This window comes from Bombina bombina, chromosome 4 (genome assembly GCF_027579735.1).
Source record: "Bombina bombina isolate aBomBom1 chromosome 4, aBomBom1.pri, whole genome shotgun sequence".
Classification (NCBI taxonomy): Eukaryota; Metazoa; Chordata; class Amphibia; order Anura; family Bombinatoridae; genus Bombina; species Bombina bombina.
The window spans coordinates 170,110,123-170,120,452 of NC_069502.1; the positions used below are offsets into that span (position 1 = coordinate 170,110,123).

Genomic DNA, 10,330 nt, shown 5'->3' on the forward strand with positions numbered 1-10,330 from the left:
CTCATACCAACTAGCTTAGATCCCACTATAACATATATAACGTCTATAAATTAACCCAATCCTGTGAGAATGTTGGTTGGATAATGTGTTATACTGTTGTATACTTGGCTTGTTATAGTTTGTAGACCTACTTTTGTTCCCCAGATATGCTAACTGCTTGAAGGGCTGGTAATAACACAGCAGGTGCTCACTATTTCAATGTCTTATACACCAGTTAGTAGTTCTGAATGAGTTAAACTGTTGTGCTCGTGAAAAACTTTTAATATTACAGAGGAAACAGTTCAAATACAGTTTGACTGTGCGCATACCCGCCTACAATCGTATTCGTGAGTAGGCTAAGTTTTATCACTCTTTGTCCCCTATAATCCACTTCCTGTCACGGACTACCTCCCTCTCTCCCTCCCCTGGATATCATTATTGGTTCATTTTAGCCATGGTAATCTATCGGATCTCACCGCTGCACCCTGCAAAATAGTCTATTGCTTTCCTCAAAATAACATAATTGTATATTATCAGCTCTCAGAATCATGATCGACACAGCACTGTTTTACTTTTCATTTTATTTCCCTGGTATTCACCTATTGCACAGTCTATGATTTCTCAATTCATTTAATGTTTTTCTCTATTTTTAAATACTTGCATCTCCCTCTTCAGGTCTATATGATACAATTGTATAGGAAATGTTTATTTCACTCTGCACACATATAGATAACCCTAGTATAGTCTTACTCCTATGGATCTGGCTACGTGTCCTACACCATGATCTATACTTAAAAGCTCCCAACCATATAGGGTATTGATAATCTCATAGAATAGTCACAGCCACAGATTACCATGATTGTCTCTTAGGACTACTGATTCATTATACTTGAGGTAATCTTGCTGATAAAACTTACAAACTCATCAATTACTGCCCTAATTTTTAGCATTTTTGCATATACTACCAGTTTCTAGAATTTGGGGCAAATATAGCACCGTCTTATCTCCTCTTTCTTTATTTCAACATCTATTTATTGTATAATTCAAAGGCACAGCAGTTCCTTAAAGGTTCGCTCTGCTTTTGAAGACTTACAACCCTCCCCTTAATCTCTCATATTATACATATAAAAGAAAGCCCTATTTTACACTGCACCTAGATAGGAATCCCTTAATATAATTATATTCACATAAGTCCGTCCAGACTCCCCATGCCACATCCTTAAGTAAATGCATACACACAGTATTTATATATTACTCCCATAGTTCCCCTCTCCCAAAGACTTTAGTTTAGTTTAATTGAGTTGTTGTTTAGTTTAGTTGTTTTAGGTTAAAAATAATAAAACCCCAACATTGAGGTACATATGCGTATATACTAGATTGCTCTCTAATCTGTAGAAGATTCATGCAACCTCCACTGTAACTGTAAGCATTGAGTTTTTAATGTACCTGATATATCTGTAATTGACAGTCACATCTTACTATATGGCTTCATCAACTTTGTAACCTCTTAATACACCCTGCGTGGTGTCTCATGTATACTTAATTTACTATTGTACCCCGTGTTGGTTATAAATAAAATATAAAAAAAAAAAAAAAGAACTGGTCACCTAGCAACCCTACAGATTTGGTGACTTATGTGCTACAAATTACATTAAATTTTGATCAGACATGCTCATAAATATTTGGGTATTCCTGATCGTTACCCTGCAAAGAAACTGATATAACTGGGGAAAAAAACTGTAAAATATGTGAGTAAGAAGTAGACTCTTATTTATAACCTAGATTGTGTGTTTCACTTGACTAATTAAGTAGTTAATCATTTGCTTAATGTTAAATTATGTTCAAAAATGCTTTCTTTGTTTAAACCAGGAAAGGTTTTTAAATCATAAATGATTCACCTGAAGTTTAGAAAATTTGAATACACCTCTACAGAAAATGTATAAAGTGAGCTTTGTGAAACCATTAATAGAATGTTAATATGCAACAATTAAATACTCAGAGCATTTTCATATTGAGCTTGTCTGTCCCTTCAACAAAGTGGCTTATGAGTTGTCACAAACTGAGTCTTTAGTCACACAAACATTAGTCATATAACAAGCAACCTTGTCATTTTTATAAAAGTTTTCAATAACAACAATTACAAGATTACTTGTTTTATTACAGTTGTTTGTGTGCAAAAAAACAACTCCCAGGCCTTCTTTATTACTTATGATGATGTGGTAATTGATAAAGCTAGCTATATAATCTATGTGCACGTTTTCTGTATATTTTAAACTTCAGATTACAAATCTTTAATGCAAAAACAACCACCTCTATTGTTTAAAGTAACATATAATAAATAAAGACATTTTTAAAAATATTAAAATTATATTATAATATTTTTTTTAAATCTATGTGAAGCCACGCCCACAAACCACTTTTTTATTATTAAAATGTATGATAAAGTAATTGTCATGTGGAATTAAAATAAATCAAGCTGTTTTAACCCTTTGGCTATCAAAATGTGTTTTGGCCAAGGACTTAAAAAGACACTCAAGTCAAAATAAACTTTTATGATTCAGATAGAGCATGCAGTTTTAAGACACTTTCCAATATACTTCCATTATCAAATTTTGAACAGTCTTTTTATATTTACATTTTGTGGGGCACAAGCTCACAGGGTATACATATACTAGTCTGTGATTGGCTGATGCCTGTCACATGATACAGGGGGCCAGAAGATGGGAGAAAAAAAAAAATTCAGAAAAAAAATGTTAAGATGTTAAATCATTGTCTTTTTATTATGCACTTGTTAAATATGTAATTCTACTGCATTGAGTGGTCCTTTAAACACAAGATTTCACCATCCTTGAAGTGTAATCTTATCAACCTATGGAATTAATGTATAAGAAGATTATTTATACCATACCTCTACTATCACATTTCAAGCCGATTCACAAATGCCAAAAAGATGAACACATTGATCTCTTGTTAAAGGTCAGTGTTCTTTTTGAATAGCTAATCACAGTGAGACACTGGGCATGCCAGGACATCATATTTATCAGGACATTTACAGCCAATTGGTTTAATGTGATGACATCGAACACTCTTAAAGCCTATTTATTCTTTAAAAGTTGATTTTTTTTTATATACATATATTTGTTTTGAATTATCTGCAATGTATTGTTTGTTTTGTATGACTGTCAAGAGCATCTCAATAAGGGCTAGATTATGAGTAGAGTGCTATTTTAACGTGCGCTCGTAAAGGGCTAAACTTGCCCGTTTATGGGCGCACGTTAAATAACCAGCTATTACAAGTGGCTGGTTAATGCTCCCGCAAGCTCACAACTTCACTTTGAGCTTAGCGCAATAAACCAGAGGTCAGACCTCTTGTTAATAAAAAAAATGTGCCCCAATTGCCCCCCATATAAAGACAGTTCTTTAATCTAAAATAAAAAAAGATGAGCATCTTTATTATTTCTTTTAAAAAACTGCACAAAGTGGTTATACAGGGTTGAAGTGAAGGGTTGTTTGCATTGAGGTGAATGGGGACTGTGTTTTTACTTTAAATATATATGTATATGCTTATGTGTTAATATGTGTATATACGCATATAAACACATAAATATATATGTATATGCTTATGTGTTAATATGTGTATATACACATATAAACACATAAATATATATGTATATGTTTATGTGTTAATATGTGTATATACACATATAAACACATAAATATATATGTATATGCTTATGTATATGCATATACACCTATAAACACATAAATATATATGTATATGCTTATGTATATGCATATACACATATAAACACATAAATATATATGTATATGCTTATGTATATGTATATACACCTATAAACACATAAATATATATGTATATGCTTATGTGTTAATATGTGTATATACGCATATAAACACATAAATATATATGTATATGCTTATGTGTTAATATGTGTATATACGCATATAAACACATAAATATATATGTATATGCTTATGTATATATGCATATAAGCACATAAATATATATGTATATGCTTATGTATATGTATATACGCATATAAACACATAAATATATATGTATATGCTTATGTGTTAATATGTGTATATATACGCATATAAACACATAAATATATATGTATATGCTTATGTATATGTATATACGCATATAAACACATAAATATATATGTATATATTCATATATATTTTTATTTTGCTGCCCAACATTGTGCAAGTTGCCCTATGTGCTGCGTTAGGTTCTTTGCTGTGTCAGCCGGCATGAAAACGAGGCTCCCATTGGAGCCCATGGAAGCGTGCTCTCATGAGCGCAAGGATTCAAGGCAACGAGAATGCGAGGTCGCATTCACATTGCGCCTGTCTTTTAATACCAGCACACATTTATGTGCGCTGGTATTACTGAGTGGAGCACAAATATCCCCCTAATGCAAGCACAATATTGGGCTCCACTCATAATCTAGCCCTAAATGTATTGCAAAATCATGACAACAGTAACTTTATGTTGAGTTAATCTGTTTCTATTACGCTGTTTTCAGGTTTTAAAAACAAAAAGTACTGAAGATGTTGAGAACAACAACCTACTATCCCGGTAAGTACTAGATATTGTCATATTATTCTGTGTTGTGCGTTCATGGTGAATGTAAAGAGCTAATTAGGTAGGTTATAGGGAAGCTGGCTCATTCCTGTTGTGGGAATCCAATATTTTTGGATCTACAGGTAAATATCCACATACCTAAAAAAAAAAAAAAGCTGTAGTTAGAAGGGCAAATCTTATAAAAACATAAAGTACAATAAAAAAAATGTGGCCAAACTGATAATTATTTAAAGAGTTATAAAACTTTCCATAAACTTATATTTCAAAACTATAACATATTATATATTGACAGTCTACTTGAATAAATGTATTGTTTAAAAAAAAAAATAGATAATCCCTTTATTACCCATTCTCCAGTTTTGCATAACCAACACTGTTATATTTAGGCTTACCATACGTCCCGTTTTTACCGGGATTGTCCCTGTTTTGAGCCCCTGTCCCAGTGTCCCACCCGTTTTTCATTTTTGTCCCGGCCGCCGGTGTTCTATCAATCATTCCAGCAAATTCATCAGACTAGCGTAGTCTGATGAATTAGCTGGAATGATAGAACACCGGCAAATCTGTGAATGTAGCTTTGCTGGGCATGCAGCATGCACTGCCTTTTACAGCTGTCTGCTGCCCGTCGGAATGTGCGACCGTGACGTCACCACATTCCTGCAACAGACGGGTCACAGAATCCGACTGATAACGTGTGCTCCACCTCTGCTTCACACTCAGTGTTTTAGGCGCCTTCAACTTAGGAGAACGCATCATGGGGCTGCACACTGTGGCTTCCTGTTGCTGAAGCAAATACCAACAACAAAAAATTTCTTGACTCTTGCAGATCTTCTTGCTGATAATGATAAGTACGTGTGAGTTACTTACTACAATACAATATTACTTGATCTTTTCCTTTTTTCATATGCAACCACATATCTTAGGCTGCTATCTCTATCTGCTATGTGGTGTTATTATTCATTTATATTATTAGATATCTCCATTAATAATTGTGCTTCTGGGGTCACTCATCAATCATCATTAATTATGGATGGTAAACTAATAATTGTGCTGCTGGTCATTAATTATGTCAATATAATTGTGCTGCTGGAGTCAACTCATCATCATTAAATTAATGATGATGATTGATGACCCCAACAGCACAATTATATTAACATAATTAGTGATGCCCAGCAGGACAATTATATTAACATAATTAATGATGATGACCCCCAGCAGCACAATTAAATTAACATAATTAATGATGATGACCCCAGCAGCACAATTAAATTAACATAATTAATGATGATGACCCTAGCAGCACACTTATATTACCTTCATTAATGTAATTAATTATGTTAATATAATTGTGCTGCTGGGGGTCATTATCATTAATTATGTTAATATAATTGTGCTGCTAGGGTTATCACATCATTAAGTATGTTAATATAATTGTGCTGCTAGGGTCATCATGTCATTAAGTATGTTAATATAATTTTGCTGCTGGGGTCATCATTAAATTAATTGATGTCACTAATTATGTTAATATAATTGTGCTGCTGGGGTCATCCTCATTAAATAAATTATTGTCACTAATTATGTCAATATAATTGTGCTGCTGGGGTCAACTCATCATTAAATTAATGATGATGATGATGGATGACCCCAGCAGCACAATTATATTAACATAATTAATGATGATGACCTCAGCAGCACAATTAAATTAACATAATTAATAACATTAATTAATTTAATGATGATGTTGACCCCCAGCAGCACAATTAAATTAACATAATTAATTATGATGACCCCAGCAGCACAATTATAATTAATGATGATGAGTAACCCCAGCAGCACAATTATATTACTATAATTAATGATGATGACGCCAGCAGCACAATTATATTACCATAATTAATGATGATGACCCCAGCAACACAATATATTACCATAATTAACGATCATGAGCACAGCAGCACAATTATATTACCATCCATAATTAATGTAATTGTGCTGCTGGGGTCATCATCATCATCATTATGTTAATTTAATTGTGCTGCTGGGGTCATCATCATTAATTATGTCAATATAATTGTGCTGCTGGGGTCAACTCATCATTAAATTAATGATGATGATGATGGATGACCCCAGCAGCACAATTATATTAACATAATTAATGATGATGACCCCAGCAGCACAATTATCTTAACATAATTAATGATGCTCACCCCAGCAGCACAATTATATTAACATAATTAATGATGATGACCCCAGCAGCACAATTAAATTAACATGATGATGATGACCCCAGCAGCACAATTACATTAATTATGGATGGTAATATAATTGTGCTGCTGTGCTCATGATCGTTAATTATGGTAATATATTGTGTTGCCGGGGTCATCATCATTAATTATGGTAATATAATTGTGCTGCTGGCGTCATCATCATTAATTATAGTAATATAATTGTGCTGCTGGGGTCATCATCATTATTATGGTAATATAATTGTGCTGCTGGGGTCATCATTATTAATTATGGTAATTGTGCTGCTGAGGTCATCATCATTAATTATGGTAATATAATTGTGCTGCTGGGGTCATCATCATTAATTATGGTAATATAATTGTGCTGCTGGGGTCATAATCATTAATTATGGATGGTAATATAATTGTGATGCTGGGGTCATCATCATTAATTATGGATGGTAATATAATTGTGCTGCTGGGGTCATCATCATTAATTATGGATGGTAATATAATTGTGCTGCTGGGGTCATCATCATTAATTATGGATGGTAATATAATTGTGCTGCTGGGGTCATCATCATTAATTATGGATGGTAATATAATTGTGATGCTGGGGTCATCATCATTAATTATGGATGGTAATATAATTGTGATGCTGGGGTCATCATCATTAATTATGGATGGTAATACAATTGTGCTGCAAAAAAATGTAGTAATATAATTGTGCATGGAAAATTAGTTCTGGTCGTCAAATGCCCCGCCCCTTAGCCACACCCCTGACCACACCCCCACTGGCACCGTGCCAAGTGGTCCCAGTTTCATCTCTAAAAATTATGGTAAGCCTAGTTATATTAATATTATTTTTACCTCTGTGATTACCTTGTATCTAAGCCTCTGCATCCGCACCATGATAGGTTTGGAAAGAGATGGGTTTTATAAAAAATAATAGAAATGAATTGATAGTAGTTATTAATATTATCAAATGACTGGTAGAAGTAAATACATGAACTCTTTTGTTATTTAATGTTGTATCATCTTCATGCAGTCATCTTTTCTGTTGTATTCTGTTAATCTGCAGATTCCATGACAAAGACGTTGTTGGTTCAGTGACGTATAATGATTCAGAAGAAGCTCTAATGGACAGCATTGCGCAAGAGTTCTGCAAATGAAAAGCTTTGGTTTATGGGAAAGATACCAGAAGAATAACCAAAACAATTAAAACATCAAATAAGACTTACTACAAAGTCTAAATAACCACAACTAATTAGTTTGGTAGTGGGGTATTTACCTTTATTCCTGCCCACTTCTGAGTGTTCCTATGTAATTACATGCATGGTGTGTGAGCTATAGAAACAGCTGTTTGCTGAAGGTTCTAGTAGATAGCTAGAAGGGCAAACAGTCTTCCTCTTATGCTCCTATAAACAGTATAAATATCACCAAAAATGGTAAAGAAGAAACACTGAATAGCGCACTCACTCATATCTTCATATCTTCTAGGACATACTTGAAAACGAGAGACATCTCAATGTATCCTTCCTGGTAAAATATTTTATAAATAAATAAATATCACGTTATAAAATCCAGAGGGGAAATTAAAACATGATATCTAAAATTTTCCTTTCATGATTCAGACAAAGAATATAATTTTAAATAACTTTCCACTTGACTTCTATTATGTAAATTCCTTCATTCTCTTGGTATCCTTTGTTAAAGGGACATTCTGGTCAAAATGTAAATGCATATAGATGAATTACATCTTTGAATAGAAACATATTTGCAATATACATGAATTGGCAAAAATGCTTTTTAGTATAAATTATCACTGTTTTAGTGTTAACATTTTCCTCTGCACGTGCATGTGAAGCATAGCTGGATATTCTCAGTGCACCAGCATTTTACATACTGCAGCTGCTCAGGGCACAAGTGGGGCTTGTATCATGTCAGAAAAGAACAAATAGAGTCATTAACAGAAGGTACAAGCACCGTTAGCTCACTGAGCAAATGTTGTGCTTAATATGCTGGTTCACGGTGCATACTTAAATACGCTTTTGAAACAGTTATGGGTTTTATTAGAAGCATTGTTGCTAATACATGTATATTAGAAAAATGCTTCCATTCAAAACTGAAATGCACCCATGTGGATTCCAATTTTGGCTGAAACATCCCTTTAAAGAAACAGCAATGCACATGTGTGAGCCAATAACATGAGGCGTATATGTGCAGCTACCAATCAGCAGCTCCTGAGCCTGCCTCGGTATGCTTTTCATCAAAGGATACCAAGAGAAAAAAAACAAATTAGATAATAGAAGTCAATTGGAAAGTTGTTTAAAATCACATTCTTTCTTTAAATCATAAAAGAAAAAAATAGGTTTCATATGCCTTCAAGTTTTAATTTCCACTCTGGATTTGTTCCAATGATATTTAGATATACTGTATGCCCAGTGCTTCTTTTCTTCTTTACCACTAAGCACCCCGCGGTCTCACCACCAATAGATTTTAGATAGAACTGAGATAACTGGTAAATTGGGAGGAGGAGGTTTCAAAAAAAATATCCACAGACTAATAGTATCATTTTTATTGAGGCTAAGAAACAAAGTTTTACATGCAAATCAAACAATATCAGCTGGTATACCAATACATCAACATATGCATATAAGGTATGCTGAAAATATAGCTGCAGAAATGCCAATACAACAAATGATCATTTATAGTTCTATTACTGCTAAAGAACTGTTTATAATATATATGAAAATCACATAAATAAGTCAACCTTAGTTTTTCAAACTTGTCATAAAATTAAATCCCTTACATTTTTAAAATTGCAAGAAAAAGACAACCCCAACTGAAAAATAAGGTCAATCTTGGACCTTTAAACATATATTTTAATCATAATGGGCCATATTATGAGGGGAGCGCAAACCTTTGTGCGCAAGCTATGATGGGTTTATCACGGGTGTTTGCCCTCGTCGGGTTTACGGCTGGTATTACGAGTTGAAAGAAAACGTGATCGCTTGAGTGCAATCGCGATTTACGCTAGAATGATTACCGCATCCTCAAAGCTCTGGTTAACTGTTTTGCAAAACAAAAAAGTTGCACAAAACACATAAAAAATACATTACAAAGTACAGTTACACTAGCTAATAAAAATTATTAAAATAAAATATTGCACACAAAAGTTATAAAGGCTCAAAGATATGAGATCTCAGGTGTTAGAAAAAAAAAGGACAAAGGGCTTTAACTTAGACATACATACATACATATAAATCTCTAAATATGAATATATATATAGATATACTGTATATATATATATATATATATATATATATATATATATGTTCACATATGTATTTATATGTGTATATGACCCCAAGAGATCCACCAAGAAAGAAAAAGACCACAGCACTTCTGTTTATAGCAAAAACTTGCTTATTTATTAGGGTGGTACACCCAGAAAAAGAGCAATGTTTCAAGTCACACAGGACCCTTACTCATGCTATCTGAATACTATACACAA

General features: G+C 33.3%; 1 protein-coding gene across 1 annotated transcript in view; it reads left to right on the top strand.

The window, feature by feature from the left end:
- The window catches only part of LOC128655288 (uncharacterized), a 35,840-nt gene extending 25,753 nt beyond the window's left edge, over window positions 1-10,087 (top strand). Inside the window, exons 2-3 of the mRNA XM_053708944.1 lie at window positions 4,533-4,585; window positions 7,895-10,087. Of these exons, the coding sequence (XP_053564919.1) occupies window positions 4,533-4,585; window positions 7,895-7,985 (144 nt within the window). The 3' untranslated portion in view covers window positions 7,986-10,087. The remainder of the gene's footprint in view (window positions 1-4,532; window positions 4,586-7,894) is intronic.
- The last annotated feature ends 243 nt before the right edge of the window (window positions 10,088-10,330 follow it).